Here is a 20416-nt window from a genome sequence, read left to right on the forward strand (position 1 = left end):
CAAACAGAAATAATATTTCAAGGGCTCCTAAGCACTTCGTTTTACATTTTATATTTACTATTTAGAATTATTCCTTGGAACAAATTTTAGGTATTATAAAATATTTTTTTAAAGATCGAGTTTACCCATGATCAAAAGAGATAAAAAAGTATTATTCAATATGTGGAGCTTTGTAGATGCCTTTGCTATGTCTAGATCCTAAAATCCAAGGAAGAGAATTAAAGAAAATACAAAAGTGCAAGGGAGATAAATGAGTAATGAATTGTCTTAACTTTTATTTGATTATTTTCATTTACAGTTCTGGCACTGACACTTTTTTTAAAAAAAGATTTTAATTTTATGTAAAGATTGAACTTCAATAAAATAACTTAAAAAATTTACATATACATCACTACATTTCCATAAAATATACAATACTTTTGATACAGCTATAGGCTAGAATGACTTTGAAGGAAATGATACATATTCATAATTTTTGAGACATCCCATATGTCACATATGTAAGAATAAATATTTATACTGAATTTTCTAAGACATGTGAAGTATTAAATACTATATAACATGCACTCAAATTAAAATATACATTTCGAAATACATATTTTAAAAGCATAAAACTTTTGATTTAATCTAGATGTACATTAGAGCTTCTAAATAGAAATTTGAACATTTATTACAAATAAAGATACTATAACATCAAATAAGATATAGTCCAAAAGCCGCTAGGAACCAGTTTGGACATGTAGAATATAAATTTCTACTTTGGCTAGAGTTAAGTCTCATCTTTTTAACCTTCAAATGAGATGGAATGATGTTAAATTTACTAAAATTTTAAAACTTTATAAAAATTGGTTTTTAAGTACCTGTAAGGTGCATTCCTTTTTCTCATACTGATATGACAAAATCAAACACATGAACTTAAGAGTGTGAAATAAAAATCTGAATATTACTGCTAACTGAAGGTAGTTACTGAACATTTCATAGACCAAATCACTCAGTGCAACAGACTGTTTTATACATCCAAAGTAAAGATTTATAGGAATTATATTGTTTTACACTCACAAGCAAGTTATGAGGATAAAATTCTGTCATGTACTTCTGAACATCATTAGCACACTTACAAAATATCTCTTTGATGATTATTGGCACACAAATATTTCCTTCTCTAAAAGATAATGTAAAAGATAATGTAAAAGTTGGTAGCAGTTAGTTGTTTTTAAGATGATTGCTATTTGTGGAAAACAGCAATATTTCTCACCCAGAAGAAGGGAATGTTCTGACAGATACACTGCTACCACTGATCACTTGATCAAATTAGCTTAACATTACTGTACACGAGGCTAAGAAAATTGATAGAAAGTGACAGAAAACAGGACATTAAAATTAATCTAGAGAAGAATTCTGAGTCTTGTCATTGTCAGCAGCTACACATAAGCTATAAATTTTATCCGCTATTTAATACATTTTGCTATAAAGCACGTTGTTATGAATTCTTTGCTAGTGGCCTGATATTTTTTTTTCATTTGTAGTTAGGAAAAGATCTAAATTTGGTACTTGAAAACTTGTTGCAACAACTGTGTAAATGTAGGTTGTTAGGTGCTAGTGTAATTTGAGACTTTATAACCAGGAGAATGGTTAAAAAAAATCTGATTATTACAAAACATCTCAATAATTTTATTGTTCTAAACTATGCTGATGAGATAAAACAATCCTTCCACTCCTCCTTACTGTATTATAGTACTTGTAAACGGTTAGTGTCATTAAGTTGTGAGACTTTCTTAGAGAACACATGGATAGTATTTTGTAGAATATTCTCCACCAAGGATCTAGGATTGTAATACATATCAATTTTACTTTCCAATAAAAAGCAAAAGCGTAGGTTGTCAGTTACATTTTTCCTGTTCATTCTTCCTCTGGATAATGGATTTTGAAACTATAGTAAACAACTTCTAAATTCTTTAGTGGAATTCTCATTTTAGGGTGAATAACCTAAAAAATAATATTTAGAATCTTCTACATGAAAATGTAGTTCAGTGGTAAAATATTATTATGAAAAAGCACTTGATGATAGCCATTACCATCATAGTATTTTCCATCAGGGAACTAATTACTGCATATGGCTGGGAACAAAATTTCAAATGAAAATATTACCTTTAAAATTTAGTTTTCATTTGGATCTTTTACAAATACATTAAAAATCATGTTTTGGGTAATTACTGACTAAGGTGCGACAGTCAAAATTATTAAGAATGTTTGTATTGAAGAAAATTATTAATGCCAGATCTTTACAATTTATCTGACTTCACGTTCAGCCCTGTGTTCAGGTGCAGATGGAGGGTTCTATTCTCCTTAGAGCAGATCTCATCAGCCACCAAGCTAAGCCTCAACTAGGAGTTATGACTTGCTCTGCAATGTATTCCTGAAACATAATACATGTCTATTGAATTTGCAGCATGCTTAGAAGGACACCTATAATTTCAGTTAAAAGCATGATGCTCAGTCTGTTTTAATATGGTAGGTCAAATCATACCATATATAAATTGTCCTAAAAATATATATATTTGATGATATTTCAAACGTAATGTTTTCAAGTTGATAGTGGTAGCCAAAGATGCTAGGAACTTAAAAGGTACATAATATAAAAAAACCTGAAAAGTTCAAATACTTAATTTTTAATATACTATAAATGTTCACTGAATCTAAAAACAACACCCTAGTTGTATAAGGTTTCTTTTTAAGTAGTTGTTTTTAAAAAAATTATAAATAATCTTTATACTATGCCATTCTGTCTTATACTTCCAAGATATGGAATACTGTCTTTATCACTATATAAATAACAAATAGTTCTTTAAAGGAGAGTTTGAGGAGACGAGGGGAGGAGGACTGTGGCTAATTTTCCCTGTTTTTATGTGCATTTATGGATATAAAGTTCAAAGTGCCATTTGCTCACATCAGGGAGAAAGGCCATGTTCTGCATTAGGAGATAATAAAAGTCCAGTCGCTCCTTTAATAATAAGGTTACTGTGCATTCAGCCCAGCTGAGTATATAAGCATATAATTAAGGCTATGTATACAATAAAGAGAAGAATTGAGGCAATTATTTGGATAAATCAGAAAAATACATTTTTAGAGAGCACTTTAATTGGTCCAAATGCTTTTTCTCCCCATATTCTGATTTTGCCACATAATAGCTCATTTTCCATTTCACTTTCCCTGTGTGAAGTATTACACAGATAAGAAATTTCTTATGGTATAAGAAATATGAATAACTTTTTCTATTAAATCACATCTGCTTTTCTGGGGGAAAAATCAATACTAGTATCCCCTTAGAAATCAATTGTCAAAGCACCTAATTCAGGGAAAAAAACTCTCTAAAATAAATTTTTTTATTGTATGAAATGATCAAAGGGAGCTTTTTTTTTTTTTTTGGCTGAAGGATTTTTAGGCCAGTAAAGTGACATTTTAAAAGCACACTTATCATACCCCTGGTGGCTAAGAGAATAAACCTCCTTGGCTACATTTTCAGTTTTGATAATAGTGACAGGAATAAGCCAGACTTCCAGCGAAGAGCAAAACACCTTTGGGAGACTGGCAGAAACAATGAATTTAGAGATAGCTATCTTTTCAGTCCAAAGAGTGCCTTATTAGATGTTTAGAGCCATATTAAAATGCATCAAACTTAAGATTCATTCATATTTTCACTGGAAGTAGCAAGTAATTTTGTATATCCTGTGAAGTTCTTAAGAACAAAAAATAGGGATCATTGATGAATGAGCATAAGAACCAATGAACACTTTGCAAAGACACTGAAGAAATGTATGCTATATTAGAAACATCAATCTGTTCCAATAGAAAATCTCAATTTTTAGACAAGGAAAAAAATCCAAGCCAAGTATGAGAAAAAGGAAACACCCAGACAAATTTATGTATCTTTTCTTTTTTGGTAAACTGTCAGGGAAAATGAGAAAAGGGTGTGCAAAATAAAAACAAATTTGTGCTCTTAAAGTAAAAAAAGACAAGTACTATTAAGTAATGAAATGTCATGATTCCCTTATGAAGAATTAATAAAAAGTTAAGGAAAACTTAAGTCCCACTATTTACTTAAACATCAATATAACAGCAGCATTCTCTGTCACTGATTTTCTTCCTTTCTTTGTTTCAGAAATTATTTGATTAAAAGGGGAAAATAGTCTGCTAGCAGCTATTTAGAACAAAAATGAAGGCACAAATAGTAGGGCTCTAGAGTCGATGAGTGAAGGCGTGGTGAGTATCAGGTGATTTTGGCATGAACAGAAACCCTGAAATATACTTGAAGACACGGCACTGTTTTGCGTTTATAGGTGCATACTTAAGTGACTAACTCAATCAGGGATCCATAAAAATTTTTTCTTTCTTACTTTCTAGCAATAAAATATACTTATCAAAACTTGCCAGCTTATCTGTGCAAATGTATACTTATCACTGATGCAAAAAAATACGTATGAAAATAAACCCTTAAAGACCTGCTTTTCATAATGTTCCAAAGGTCCTGTGCAGAGTCAGTTTCTTAAGAGCTCTCAAGATCTGACTTGGAGAGAGAGACCAAAATGTGGAATCCAAAGGAGATAAGGACAACCATGCCTCTGTGGAGGCACTTTTGAATCTGCTGAAAGCTTAAATGGAATTTACTTTCTAATAGTTGATCACAGATAAGCTACTTGTCCTTAGGGAAATTTAGGGCCAACAGGCCATGTTTTGACAGAAAACATCCTTGGATCATATCCCAGAATCCTTCTTCATAAGTGTATCATACATATATGATTCAGCTAGTTTAGCACTGACTCTATTGCCACTAATAATTATATATGGTCTTAGGAAAAAAGGATACCACTGAAGTCACTGGATACAATATTCATTTTAGACTATCTCAGGAAGGATTTACATACATTTGTTCAATAATTATTAATTTAAAATCTCTAAATATTGTTTCACATTTCTGCTTGTGAAAAAAAAAATGTCATCATGGTTGTATCTTCCTCCTAATCAAATATTCTAGAATATGAGGTCATTCAAAACTAGACTGGAAAGAACCAGATTAAAAGCAGGGCAGTGAGGTCACCAATTGCTGCTTTTGTTCCCCAAGTTTGTTTAAATACCTAAATATTTCAGCAGCTGAAAATTATTCCACATCAGAAGCATCGTTGTCAGAAAGATGATAGTTACTTCCCTTCACCCGAATATATTCAATATATCTCCCTTCATCAGAATCTGAAGCGCCACATGTACATAACCTGTTGTCAAAGAGTGATTCAATTTCCTCTAATTTTTTCCCTTTGGTCTCAGGAAGACAGCCATAGATGAAAAGGAGTCCCACAGCAGCGAATCCAGCATAGAGGAAGAAGGCTCCTGCAATGGAAAATAATACGTATGTATATGAATAGTCCTAGGTTGGAAAGTGTACTTGATTTTGATTTTTCCTTCTGGTCAATCATACATAACTGTGGTCTTACATGGAGGCAAAAAATAACTACTGGCCTGCTTTACTCTTACTATTCTAGCTCTATGAACATAATACAATTTACCTTTCTAAGCTCAAGTTATACAATGCCCAACTCAAGAAGAATGATAAACTGAGTTCAGATGTAACTTCTCCTTTGAAGTCTTTCTTCACTTCCTTGGCTAGAGATCACTGTTCTCTCTCCTGTGTACTTTTACAGCACTTTGCTGAAGCCACCGTCATAACAACCAAGAAGTATTATGTGCATGCATTTGCGTCTGTCTTGTCTACTAGAATGGAGGCACTTTGAGGGAACAATTTCTTTCTCATTTATCTTGTACTTCTAGAATCACATACATGATGCCACTTCTGAGTTCATGATTCAGTGGAGTACATGGCAACTTATCTTTGCAGTCTCTCATGCCCAAAGTTGAGAAGTCAACCTTGATTGTTTCCTTACCCTTGCAACCAACATCCAATCTGTTAGGAAATTCTGTTGGATCTACCTTCAAAATACAATCCAAATATGACCACTTCTCGCCATTCCACTGGTATCTCTGATCTAAAGGCAATCTTCTCATCTGCACTATCGCAGTGGTCTCTTACCTAGTCCCCTTGTTCCTTCTCTTAGACCACCAAGGTCCACTTGTTTTGGTCCATAGTGCTTCTCACCATCTGGCATACTATAAAGCTTACTAATTTGTTTTGTTTTCCCCAACTAGAATGTAAGTTCCATGAGATCAGATAATTCTGCTTTCCGCTAAGACTACGCATGCCAATGCAGTATAAACACAAAGACCTAAATAGTACCTGGTTGTGTTACAATTCTAAGTGTAAATACAGCAAGTCTAGATGGATGCGACATATGTGACTTGTGTATACTCTCTACATATTTCCAAGATGGTCTTTCTTATATAATTTGCAATTTAAATATAAGAACCTTACCACAGTGGAGTTCCTGCCTAATTTAAGGTGTTCAATTGAGATCATCCTGGTAATGGAAGATAATAAACTAATGTGACAAATGGCAGAAAGGATATCAGATTGGGAGTTGGAAAATCTAGGTTTAAATCTTGTTATGTGACTTGCAGTCATTTAACCTCCTCTCTGTGCCTCAGTTTCCGTATCAAGTAAAAAAAAAAAAAAGATGGTTTCTCAGCTATTTTATATATTTATTTTTGAGAGAGAAAAAGAGGGGGGACAGAGGATCTCTGCACTGGACAGCAGTGGGGCTTGAACTCACAAACTGTTGAGGTCATGACCCGAGCCAAAGTCAGATGCTCAACCGACTGAGCCATCTAGGTTAGGTGCTCCACTCAGCTCCTATTTTAGTTTATAATTCTATAAATTTTACAACCCCAATCAGGAGCAGGCATAGGAGAGATGGTTATGAGATGCTTGAGAGGGATATGTGCTCTCCTGTTTCAGTGTCAAAACTGGTCTCCTTAAGGACTGAGTCTATGGCTTGTTTGTATTTGGGTTCCCAATGCTTAATATGGTGCCTGACACAATGGAGCATCTAGAAATAAATGTGCTCTTGTTGACTGCAAGCAGATCTGAAATAAAGGGCTAAGCTAGACAAAGACATATTTCAAAATCAAGCTGTAAGCAAAATAGTGTAGCAAGCAGTTAAAGAACTGAATAATATTTTCCCTTTCTGATGAATCATTACAGAATGGGAAAGACATTATGAAGACTACTTTTTAAAAGACATAAGTAACCATTCTAGGAATAAATACAGAAACATTCTTGGGAAGGTTCAAGGAAAACTGGAAGAAAAATGCTGCTGAATTGTCCACCTGAAAGAATCTGCTTGGTGGGACGAGGAGTCATGAGAGAACTTGAGGGAAAAAGAGGTAAATTACAAGATTTAGAAAAAATACGAAAGGGTTGACTAAATCATGGCATAGTTTGCTAGATTAAGTCAAGGAGCTGGACTTGTGTAAGAGAAATGCTCTTTGTTTAAAAACACAAATACAGGCGTCCTTTATTTCATTTGTTTGATTCATGTTAAACATTTCATACAAGCGTATATGTATTTTTTATGTCTTATACTTAGTAAATAATCAGAAAATACTACTAGGTCAGGTCATCTGGGATGCATGGCTGAGTGCTACAGTGACAGGAAGGTTCCGTGGCTCTGTAGACAGTGTGGATCTGAAAGTCACAAAGTGATGCAGGCAGACTCCTGGGGCAGTATCTTAAATTCTCTTGACCCTGCTTTCCTCATCTGTCTAATGGGGAAAAAACTGCTGCCCTGCCAAACTGCAAAGAACAGAAAAAAATGTATGTTACATGCCTACTAGAATTCTGGAGGTTAGCTGCCAAAAAAAAGTGGTAGCATTACCAAATGCATCTAAATGACTATGGAAGAAGGGTTGCTATTAGAGATAGAATAGAACAAGATTAGTAGGACTTAAAAACTGGGAATGTTTTCATGAAAAGGGTGATGCTGAAAAGCTAGCTCTTGGATGATGCTGGGTTATGGAGGGAAAAAAAAAAAGCAGATGAGGTCCTGTGTTTGATTACAGATAAGTAAAACTTGTGGTGGAAGAGAAATGGAATCGTTAGCAGGGAGGGACAAAGAAAGGATGGTAATCATGATGACAATACAGAAAAAATAAGTGCAGATGGTAAAACATTTTAGACTAAATCAGGCTGCTAAACTCCAGAATCTCTAACAGAGCAAACTACGTTTGGCTTTATAAAATATAATGTTGAGGAAACATTCGTCATGTTTCGCAATTTAGCAACAGTGGCATGAATAGAAATAAATCAAATCTGTCAGTGCTCCACCATTATGGTTAAAAACAATTAGATGGAATAGGAAGATTCTTAAAGGCCATATAGTTTCTTGCTTGTGACCCAGATTCCCCATCCAAATAACATCAAAGAAATTCTACTAAAATGAAAGACCCTTGGGGCGCTTGGGTGGCTTAGTTGGTTGAGCGTCCGGCTTAGGCTCAGGTCATGCTCAGGCTCAGGTCATGCTCTCAGGGTTTACGTGTTTGAGACCCCCGCCGGGCTCTGTGATGACAGCTCAGAGCCTGCAGCCTGCTTCAGATCTTCAGTCTCCCTCTATCTCTGCCCCTCCCCTCCCCATGATCTGTTTCTCTCTTTCTCAAAAATAAACAAACAAACAAAAGATAAAATACAAGATCCTTTTACAGAATCTGAAGAATCTAAAGCAGGCAATACCAAAACTGCCCAAGTGGTGAGACCTATGGTTAAGCCACAGAGGCATGGGCCAGCCAGGAAGGCTGTGGCCTCCTCCAAATAATGGCCAAGTCAGTTATGTTGACTCATTTTCTTATTTCTCCTTGGAATGCAAGTAGAAAAAAAAAAACCAAAAATCTGTAATGAGTCTGTCAGGATTGTTAAGTGCAGATATTCCTCAGTTTTATTCTGAAGGAAATCAATCTTATTAAGAATCCTATATGACGTTTCAGATTTAAACAAATATTTAATTGAATTATACAGGATGAGGAATCAAAGACCATGTCTGACTGAATTTCAGTACCTCAGTACAGGAACTTTGATACAATGCTTTTCAAGGGATCTATTTAGTAGATTTAGTATTTAGTAGTCACAAGTGCTATACATAAAATGGTATAGTCCTGACATTTTAATGATAATTTTTAGTAATAAACGTTACTGAATGGGGGCCAAGGCAGACTTGTCTAAGCAGTATAGTTCAGGAAGAAAACAAAATTTGAGGTTTTATGAAATAAGAAAGGAGGCAATAAAAGAAGACATGGAAATTTATAGAGAAATACATTGTTATGGAGTATGTTTGTTAAATCATCTATAGAAACATGTGTCTTACATAAATCAGTAACATGTAGATTAAAATTTAGGTCCAGAAACAGAGAAAAAACTTAGCAAGCAGTAGACCTAATGGACCAGTGTGTTGACATATTAGAAGCCTGGCTTAATGCAAAGCAAAAACTTCTAACTAGATATATAAACAATATATATATTTTATTACATATAAGCCATATACATATACTACAATATAAACTGTATATATTCAAATGGAAGTAGAGTTGACACAATTCACATTAGCTTCCGGTGTACAACATACTGATTAGACAACTATGTACATTATGCATACTCACGTGTAGCTACCATCTGTCACCATGTATCACTATTACAATACCATTGACCATGTGCCCTGTGCTGTACTCTTCATCTCCATGGCTCACTCATTCTGTCACTGGAAGCCTGTACCTCCTACCACCCTTCACCCATATTTGCCCAACCCTCACCCTCCTTCCCCTCTGGCAACTGCCAATTGGTTCTAACTGAATATTTCTGAAAGAAGCATGGCTGTGTATGCCCTATTTAAATTTTACTTCTGTTGCCTCCTGTTGTTGAGGCTGCATAAACTGAAGGAGGAGCTTTGCTAACAAAAGTCTTGCCATGTAGACTTTTAGTATTTGGTCTACAACTTAATAAAAAGAATACTTCTGTGGGGTGCCTCCCTGCGTGGTTCAGTTGGCTAAGTGACCAACTTTGGCTCAGGTCATGAACTTGCGGGCTCATGAGCTTGAGTCCCACATCGGGCTCTCTGTGGTCAGCACAGAGCCCACTTTGGATCCTCTGTTTCTCTCTTTCTTTCTCAAAAATAAACAAACAAAAATACTTCCTTGGGATATTAGCCTATATTTAGGTCTTTAAGAATTCCCTAAAACAAACAAAAAAATTAAGCATTCTCAAGAACTAGCAAATATGGGTAAATATTTATTGTATAAATACCTATAGTGTCAGAAAGATAAGTTTCTGAATTTATGTAAAAAACTTTAATTGCCAATGGGATAAAATTGAATATATGAAATATGTATTTCCATTTTAAAATGCCAATGCATTTCCTTTTTTAATATGTTTCTAAATGTTCACTGGGAGAGACAAGAGTTTTATAAAGATAATAGGAGCTAATACTAATACAGTATGTTCAGGAGACAGGAAGAATAGATTTGTATGTTTCCTCATATTCAAAATTCATCTGTGTATTTATTAATTTGACAAACACTTCTGAGGGCTTATCAAGTGAAAAGGAGGCCCTGGAAGATACTGGGAATATAATGGCAAACCAGGCCTAAGTCCTGGCCTAAGCTCCAGTGATTTATGGTCCAACTGTGGGATGTGTGTATGTCTGTTCTTGCAAAAAGGAATGTACATGCCCAGAGCATGGGATGGGGTGGGGTGAATGATGGGGAAGGGGTCAGAGAATGGTCTAAGCAACAGACACTCCATATACATACAGAGACTTACAGGGACTATCTTGGGATAGTCCATCGTTTAGAATCCAATTACAAACTATTGGCTCATAGTGAAGAAATTCTCTCGCTAAAGAGAAAATCTTTTCACTTTAGTTAAAAATGGACTTGAAGTAGCTTCCCAAAGCTTTTTTCCTGGCTCAGCCACGTCCTAATATTGTTTTGAGTTATGGTCCACACATTTTCACATAAACACTTCTGTCAGGTTTATGCTTTTGGTAGTGGTAAGTGCTGGTCTGGGCCGACACTGAAATTACCACGCGGTGGCCTGAACAGCATAGATAATCTAGTGGAAGGCATACATCACAGCACGACCTTTGGGGGAGCTACCTGGACATGACTGTCTCCATCATGAGACATCTTCAACATTACCCCTTAGATTCCCTGCCTACATCATTTCTACCATCTTCTGTTATTTATGTTTCTTCATTAAAATAAAAGCCTGCAGTGAAGATTTCCAACTGGGGCGATAGCTAGATGTTTGGGTTGTATGGGGTGAGGGCTATAAAGCACTGAGGGATGAGCAGCCATGCTGCTTAGTAAAGAATTACTCTTCTCTTTCCCTAGGGTCATTTCCAAGGCCTTTGGGGAATGAGAAAGCCACGTAGACATACTGAGTATAGCAAAAATATAACCATCTACTCTGTTAAACCCAAATGATAGTACATATAAAAAGAATAGGAAAAATAAAAATGAAACTATAGATGGAAAAAATATTCTCTTACCATAATATGTGAGGTACTCTGCTGTGTGTAAAAATGTCAGTGAAACCAAAACGTTGAACATCCAATTTATTCCAGATGAACATGCATTTCCTGTACTTCTTGCCCAAAGGGGATATATTTCGGAATTCACCGTCCAAGGCATTGGTCCCATTCCTGAGAAAAATTAACATTTTCAGTAAGGTAGTTTATAAGAAATTTGAAAAAGAGTAGTTTGTCTCCTTAAAAAGAGATAACTTTAACACAGAAACACAAAGCCTTTGTTTACCAGGTGCGAAGAAAACAAGATATAAAATAAGGCCCAGAAGTGCAGTCCAGGAGTATGGCGTAGGGCAGAAATTGTAAGCCCAAAATACTTCTTCCGTTTTGAATTTGGTTTCATTCTCACACCTGAAAAATAATGAAATATTAAGTATTAACTTAATATTTTAGGGTATAGTCGCAGAAATTCAATGTGCTCATCTTGAATGTTTTGGAAGTTCCTTAATTTCATTAAGGAAAAGGGTCCACGATGTTTTTCTTGAAAAACAAATTAAGATTTAAATATACAGGATTACCTGTGAGGCTCACACAGAATATTTTAGATCTGAATATAACTCAAGAGAAAAAGCTGTGTGTACAGCTCAACAGCAAAAAAAAATTGTCTAATTAAAAAATGATCAGAGGATCTAAACAGACATTTTCCTAAAAGAGATACATAGTTGGCCGACAGGTATATGAAAAGGTGTTCAACATCACTAATCATCAGGGAACTACAAATCCATAATCAAGGAAGTTGAAACCAAAATGAGGCATCACCCCCCCCCCCCCACCCTTGTCAGAATGGCTACCATCAAAACGATAAGAAATAACAAGTGCTGGTGGGGATGTGGAGAAAAGAGAAAACATTTGTGCACTATTGGTGGAATGTAAACTGGTGAAGCCACTTTACACAACGGGATGGAGGTTCCTCAAAAAATTAAAACTACCATATGATTTGACAATCCAACTTCTGTGTATTTATCTAAAGAAAACAAAAACACTAACTTGAAAAAACACATATGCCTGCATGTTCACTGTGGCATTATTTACAACAGTCAGGACATGAAAGCAACCTAAGTGCCCACTGATGGATGAATGGAGACAGACACACCACACATACATAGAGGAATATGATTCAGCATTAAAACAGAAGGGATTTTTGCCATTTGTAATCACATAAATGGACCCTGAGGGCATTACGCTAAACCTAATAAGTCAGAGAAAGACAAATACCATATGATCTTATATGTACTATCAAAACAAAAAAAACCTGAACTCATAGGTACAGAGAACAGATCTGTGCTTGTAGGGGCACAGAGATTGGGGTGTTGAAATGGGTCAGAAGGTACAAATCTAGTTACAAAATAAGTCATCAGATATAATATACAGCATGGCGACTATAGTTAATACTGTACTGCATGTCTGAAAGCTAAGAGAGTAGGTCTTAAAGGTTCTCATGACAACAGACATTGGCAAATAATATAAGGTGACGGATGTTTAATACCAAATCATGTTGTACACCTGAAACTAATAAGTTATAGGTCAAATATACCTCAATTAAAAAACACATTGTATTTTATACCCACTTCATAGAAGTCAGACATGATTTCTAGTTAGTTCTTGAAAGCCATAGTAACACTTTAAGACTACTGAGTGTCAGTAAGTTGTGGTAGAAAGACCTTAGAGTTTGCAGTCAGGACAAGATTCAAATCTTGAAACCAGATATTTTTTTTAAAAAATAGAAAAAGAGAGAGGGGGGAAAACAAACAAACAAACAAACAAAAAAAACAAACAAGTGTGAGTGGGGGAGGGGAGAGAGAGGAAGAGAGAATCCCAAGCAGGTTCCATGCTGCCAGGGAAAAAATGCCAAACATGGGGCTTGATCCCACGACCATGAGATCGGGACCTGAGTCAGGATCAAGAGTCAGACCGACTGAGCCAACCAGATTCTTTTTTTTTTTTTTTATAAAATGGGGATAATGCCTTACAGGTAATTTTAAGGATCAGAAGGGTCATTTGTAAGGAAGTGATAGCATAGATGTGAGCAGAGAACAATGCTTACATCTGATTCCAACTAACACTTTCCCTTCCTGCTAGGTGCCCTTACTTATGTCTCAGTCACTCCCTGATGACTTTGCCTCCTAGTTCTATTGTGAAGCAAAGTCTCCGCTGGTCTTAGACTGACTCCCAAGGTAAAAAGTTGTAAGTTCAACTTAATTAAAACTGGAGTTTCCCAAGAAGACACAACCAGTCTCAAAAACATTCTTGCTTCCATTGTCATTTTTAGACTAGTATTCCACCTCTATCGACCTCTGTGTTTGAACCTTAACATCTAAGCCCTGTCCTTGCTGTCATAACCCTGACCTCTGTCATAACCCTCCACCTTGTCTTCATGATTTGGGTGCCTGGTCAGTCATATTCTCCACCCCCTCACATCCTCTGCCACAATCATTTATTTTTACTTCTGGCCCATATAATACTTTGGCTTCATAGTTCTTTAGCCTCTGAAACTGCAGAGAGAGCACTCTGTAGTTTGCTTGATTTGGAACTATTTTACTTTAAGGTCTCAGAGCATTCCTTTTCTGATAACAAGCATTTTGTTTCCTCATTTCCTGTAATTTCCTCCACACCCCCCCAAAAATCTTTAGATTTTAAACTCTTCTCAGTATTCACTTACCTTCATCACTGGGTGGGTAGAGACCATGCCGATACTCTTTGTTGGCCTCTAGAATCCATCTTTCTTTCATCCATGCTTACCTGCCATTCTATTTCAGTTTCCAGCCCTGTGCAGTGGGAATTTAACTGCCTTCAATAACCACTGGGCAGGGGCACCTGGGTGGCTCAGTCGGTTAAGCGTCTGACTTGAGCTCAGGTCACGATCTTGCAGTCCGTGAGTTCGAGCCCCGCGTCAGGCTCTGGGCTGATGGCTCAGAGCCTGGAGCCTGCTTCCGATTCTGTGTCTCCCTCTCTCTCTGCCCCTCCCCCATTCATGCTCTGATTCTGTCTCAAAAATAAATAAAAACGGTAAAAAAAAAAATTAAAAAAAAAAACCACTGGGCAAAATTATGGAACCACGCTACTTGGTTCTATTAAAAGTTCATGCTAGGGGCGCCTGGGTGGCTCAGTCGGTTAAGCACTGGACTTCAGCTCAGGTCATGATCTCATGGTTGTGGGTTCGAGCCCTGCATCGGGCTCTGTGCTGGCAGCTCAGAGCCTGGAGCCTGCTTTGGTTTCTGTGTCTCCCTCTCTTTTTGCCCATCCCCTGCTCACCCTCTGTCTCTCCCTCTCTGTCTTAAAAATAAACATCTTTTAAAGTCTTCTCTACTGAATTCTCTGCTTCAGAGTAGACATTCAATAAACTTTGGTCAACTGTTGCTTCCATTAATTAACATATTTAGTACTATCTTCTAATACTGACATTTTTTCCTCTGCTTTCCCACTATGAATTTGGGTCCTTCTTTAAGAAGAAAACTGAACCTACTGAACCTCTGTTTTTCTATATTTTCTTTCAGTTTCTTTCAGTTCTTCTCCCACCTCCATTGGTAACATGTCTCTTCCCTTTTCTAAGGACCTGCACCTTCTTCTTCTTTGCCTTCTGTCTCCTCTGGGGTCACGTTCCATCAGCAGTCTGTCTCTTTCCACCATTTTCAGTTTCTTCTGACTTGAATCTTCCCTTCTGTTTACAACACACAAGATCACTGCTACTCAGTTGTTCAAACCCTCTCACTACTACTAGTTCATCTGCAATTATAGAGAAGTTTATACTGGTGAATTCTACATCCTCACTCCCCACTCTTACCTTCACAGCCCAGCTCGCCCATCCACCTCTATGCCAGCGGACTCCTGCTAGGCTCTGTTTTCCTGAATCTGCTCACCCAAAAGTCTGACCCTCAGTCAGTCCCTCCCTCCGTCCTAATCTCCAAATTCCTTTATCCTGCCTTGACTATGAGGTTCTTTGATTACTCTCTGGTGGTATTTGCTGACAACCCTTTTTCTTCTCCTTCCCCTTTGCTTTTACAGTTATATCTCCATCTCTCCATCTTATCTCTCCGATGTATAGGTCTTCATTGCTTTTTTAACTGTATCTTCCTCCCTCAACCGCTAAATATAGGTGTTTTCTAAGGTTCTCTTGTGGGGCCTGTCCTTTCTCTCTTAAACATCTCATCTAATTTTATTTTAATTATTTTTTAAAAGAAACGCAGATTGTCACATGCAGTGCCTCATTTGGATGTGTGTGGAGTCTTGGAATCTTGACTACCCTACATTCTCCTATGAATCGACCTTGACAGGTTGTTCAGAGTTTCTAACAGGTGCGCAATTCCCATATACCCTTGATGGAAGAACAGCCCTCCCCTATCCGGGAAGGTCACCCTCTTTGAGTGCACAGCTATAGGAGGGGTGCACACAGAGCAGTGAGGGAGGAAGGGGATATCGCCTAGCCAGCCAGATCAGCCAAATCAACCCTGGTGACCAATGGGGTGACAGATGTCACTGCCAGATCACCCTCACACCCTGTCATCTTAGAGATTTATGATCTCCATATGATGCTTCCTGATAGGTTATTCTAGCACTAACTTTTGTCTCCACTAATGGAGTCTGGGTATCTGCTGAATATCCACTATTCTTGCAGGCTGTTGGAACATTCAATGTGATGATGCATACTGAGGGCTTAGCACACTGCGTGGCAGGCAGTGTATGCCAGTGCCTCTCATGACATGCCTGTTTTCGATAATACCACCATCCTTTGAGTTGAAATGGGTTAAACTCTTGCAGTTAATCTTCAATGTTTTCTTCCCCATCTCTCTTTAAATCCTCTATACCGTGAAGTCCAAGTAACGAAGAGTGGCGAAGACTATGGAGCTCTGAGACTGGCATCCTATGTTCAAACCTAAGTTGGGACACCCAGATTTGAAGCTGGGATGTATGTGAGCTAGGAACTTAACTTTTAAAAGCCTGTGTCCTCATCTGTGAAATAAGGATTCTCCTGACAGCCACCTCAAATAGTTATTTTGAGGCTTACCTGAGATAATGGATGCAAAGACCTTCACGTGGTATGGGTAAGAATTCACGATTATACTCCTAGACATGGTTTCTTGGATCTGACTCTTCTTTTCTATTTGCATCAAGACCACCCTAATTCAGACTCTGAGTGTGTGTCTCCTCACCTGCATGCGTCTCTACAGCAGTCTCTAGAGTGGCCTCCCCATGATCTGTTTCCTGATGTTCATGCACTCCTCCAGTCCTCTCTCAGTGTGGGAGTGACCTGTGACTTCTTTCTAACAGAATGTGCCAAAAGTGACAGGACACATGTGACTAAGTATGTAAGGACAGTGCTGCTTCGCTGAAGTCTCTCCCTCTCTTGCAGGTACAGATGCCACCCATTCACCTGTCTGAAATTCTTTCTTCTCAATGCATTTTCATTTTCCTCATTTACGTCATTATCACAGAAGGGCTCTATGTTGTCCTATCTGAAGAGCCTCTCTTTTTTACTGTCCTGGACTCTCCTCCGAGGCAGCACAGTGCAAAGGTTAAGGGCACAGGGTCTAGAGTCAGGCCGCATGGTTTTGTACCTCAGTTCTGTTACTTACCAGGTGTATAACCTTGGGCAAGTTGCCTAGCCTGTTTGTACCTCAGTTTTCTAATCTGTAAAATAAAAGTCCCTAAGAAACTCGTTATGAAGATTACACACAGTTGAGAACTGCGTGGCACAAAGAAAGTGATTTAAGTGTTTGCCAAAAGAATAGCCAGTTTTGTACCCCCCACCCCTGTTTTCTTAAATCCCAACCTCTAGTTCATATTAGTATTCTCTATGGACATAAACGAAGCCTTTGCACTAAACTCTGAGTAGAAAACAGCAGTAGAGATCTCTTGATCAATAATCCTTCACCTTCATTTCCCACCAATAGTCTTTTGAGTTCTGAAGATCTTAAAATGAGAAAATAAGAGAGGGGATGAGGAGAGAGAGGAAAGGAGAAAAGATAAGCATGCAGGTTGCCGGGGAGGGAAATGCTTACAAATACTCAAATCACTAAAAATCACTGAAAAATTCTATTCACTATTTCATCCATTATTATCAAAGTTACTTGCATGATCTATTTTTCTGTAACAATGGGCAGTAGCAAATTTAGGGTGGGCTCTGTGCAAGATCTGATGTAGCTTTTCACCATTTGGCCGTGCATGTGTATGTGCATAAAAAGGCGAGTGACTCCCTGTAATCCTGGTGCTGATTTTAGGAAACCCCTGCAGGCTCTGACTTGGCAGTTACACACTCAGTAATACGTAGACAGCTAATGACTAAGACTGTGACATCATCTGACCTTTAAAATACAAACACTAGAAATCCCAACTAAAAGATAAAAATGTATATTCCAAATGCTATTGCAAAATACCCTCATGTTTTCCTGGCTGAGCGAGTGCCGGTGGAAGAACATAATGCTCCAGAGAAAGAACAAAAAATACTTTGACATCAGTGTGTGGGTTGGGATTAGAAAGAGTCATGCACTCTGATGGGACACCTCACCACATTCTACAGCAAAACCAGGAAATGGACTACAATAACAGGAGCTGCGCAGAGGCCACTGCAGTGGACAGGGCAGCAGAATCCTGTGAGCAGGTGAAACAGGTCTGACTTTGCCAGACTCTGAGAACTAACTGGTACCAAGAGCATGACTAGACTGACACCTGATACATAGACTGCATAAACGATGGGTTCGCTGTTCCAGCCATCGAACCCACAGTGCTTCCTTTAATGACGCATCTAGAAATCAACAGCTCTCTTGGAAGGTAGAACAATTCTCCCTTGCCTACTCGACACCCACTCTAAAACCAGTTCAGATGTATAGAGCTACTTCTGCCTGTTTTGTGTGTGTATGTTGCCTCTCCATCAGATATCCAAAGAAATAACCAAAGGAACTAAGTGGTGCAACTGCTTTGCCACAGTTAACCATAAGCAACTCATTCCATGCCTTCTCTACAGCACACTCTGTCTGTATTGCTCCTTTATTCACTGTGATGAAATGAACTGCTTCATGTTCACACATGGGGGGTGCGAGAAAATACAAACCTGTATTTGAATCGCAAAACTTCAAATCTTTTTATCCAATCCTAATCACTGAGAAACCTAGAGAACTTTGTCTCCTTCCCAGATTTTACTAAAAGATGTAAAGAGAAGAGAAGCAAAAGCTCACTGTGGTTTTCCCACAGCGACACATCTACCATTCTTCTACAGGGTTTATCACACATGCTTTCCTTGCTGGTTCACTACTGAGCAGTGGGAGTGAAGAAGCATGATGCCGTCTCCAGTTCCTGATGTAGGTCTGTGATTTCTTTGAAGAACATCATTAGGCTATCATCTCAAAACAAAGTGGACAACCCTGAGAGTTAACATGAATAGTTTTTTATAGGAATTTATAATCTGGTTCTACAGGGATAGTCTGAGCATGGTGGTAGAAGGGTACCTAGAAAAGGACGGAGTATCTCCCCTTCGCTCTTGTCTGAGGAGAAATAAACACAATGCCAATCACTCAGAGGGCCAGGATGATGTCACTTTACAAGCAACCCAACCCGTGAGAAATTTTAACTTTCAGGCATCCCACCAAAGCAACAGGAAAACTTACTGTTAAAAACTTGACTCATTACTTTTCACTTTAATTTTTGTGTACTAGCATAATTCCTACATAATAATACAATATGAAATAAACTTCTGTTAAGGGTGGCAACATAGCATTTAAATTCTAACACACATATAGTTGAGTAATTTTAGAAAAGTATGGTTCCCTAGCTTGCAGTATGTAGACCAGGTTGAAGATCTTGGCCTTACATGATTTTCCATTGTCTAGCCTTTTATTTTTCCTGTTTTTGTTTCACAGTTTTCCTGCAGAGGACTGTCACATTAAGGCAAGTTGAAAAAAATAATCGATTTTCTTTTGTTACCATTTTCTGATGAAAAGAAAACCTTTAAACTTATTGAGATGAATCACAGATATGGGAAAATTTCAATAGCATTAGATATTTGGAGCTCAAAGTCTCTTTTTAAATGAATTAGTAAAGTTTTATTTGTATATAAAACATGGCATCTAAACCATTTACCAGTATGTTGGCTAGCTTATATACCCTAAGTATGGGAAACAGATGAAAATAATATTTAAAGTCATACAGATGCAGTGACATTGGTGTAGTCTCTAATTCTAGTAAGAATTTAAATTGATATAATTTCCTTTTGGAATGAAATCTGGAATGAAATATTCTTAGGAAATTTTCTTTAAAAAAATTTTTTTTAACATTTTATTTATTTTTGAGACAGAGAGAGACAGAGCATGAACGGGGGAGGGGCAGAGAGAGAGGGAGACACAGAATCGGAAGCAGGCTCCAGGCTGCTCTGAGCCATCAGCCCAGAGCCTGATGCGGGGCTCGAACTCACAGACCGCGAGATCGTGACCCGAGCTGAAGTCGGACGCTTAACCGACTGAGCCACCCAGGTGCCCCTCTTAGGAAATTTTCTAAATGGAAATACATGCTGAAAGATACTTCACTATACTTTTATTTACCAGGAGCTTAACACAGGTAAGTAATTAGAAACAACAAAAATATTTGCAATGAAGGGTAGTTAAGTCAATTAAGGTACAACGTGACTGTAGAGAATAATGTAGGCATTAAAATAACTATTAAAAGTAAGCTGAGCTAAATTACAAAGGTGGGTTTGAAGATTAAGTCTTAGATCTAACGTAGGTTACTTTTGTTTTGATACCAAATTGGCAAACGAACAGTACAATGAATGTCTGCACAATCAAAAACAGAAATAAGTGGATGTGGTCCCCAGTTAGCTCTCTGGTTCCTCCCAGACTTGTGCCCTGAAATTCTGTGGCCGATGTAGAGAACCTGCCAGGTCAGAAGAGCCCTGAACTCCGCCACGGGGAGAGTCT

At 37.6% G+C, this 20416-nt stretch overlaps 1 protein-coding gene across 1 annotated transcript in view; it reads right to left on the reverse strand.

The window, feature by feature from the left end:
- Positions 1-255: 255 nt before the first annotated feature.
- Positions 256-20416, reverse strand: part of SLC2A13 (solute carrier family 2 member 13) — a 373732-nt gene continuing 353571 nt past the window's right edge. Inside the window, exons 8-10 of the mRNA XM_015085125.3 lie at positions 11743-11864; positions 11478-11630; positions 256-5382 (exon numbers count right to left, since the gene is read on the reverse strand). Coding sequence (XP_014940611.2) covers positions 5156-5382; positions 11478-11630; positions 11743-11864 — 502 coding nt within the window. The 3' untranslated portion in view covers positions 256-5155. The remainder of the gene's footprint in view (positions 5383-11477; positions 11631-11742; positions 11865-20416) is intronic.

This window comes from Acinonyx jubatus, chromosome B4, assembly GCF_027475565.1.
Source record: "Acinonyx jubatus isolate Ajub_Pintada_27869175 chromosome B4, VMU_Ajub_asm_v1.0, whole genome shotgun sequence".
In the NCBI taxonomy this organism is placed as follows: domain Eukaryota; kingdom Metazoa; phylum Chordata; class Mammalia; order Carnivora; family Felidae; genus Acinonyx; species Acinonyx jubatus.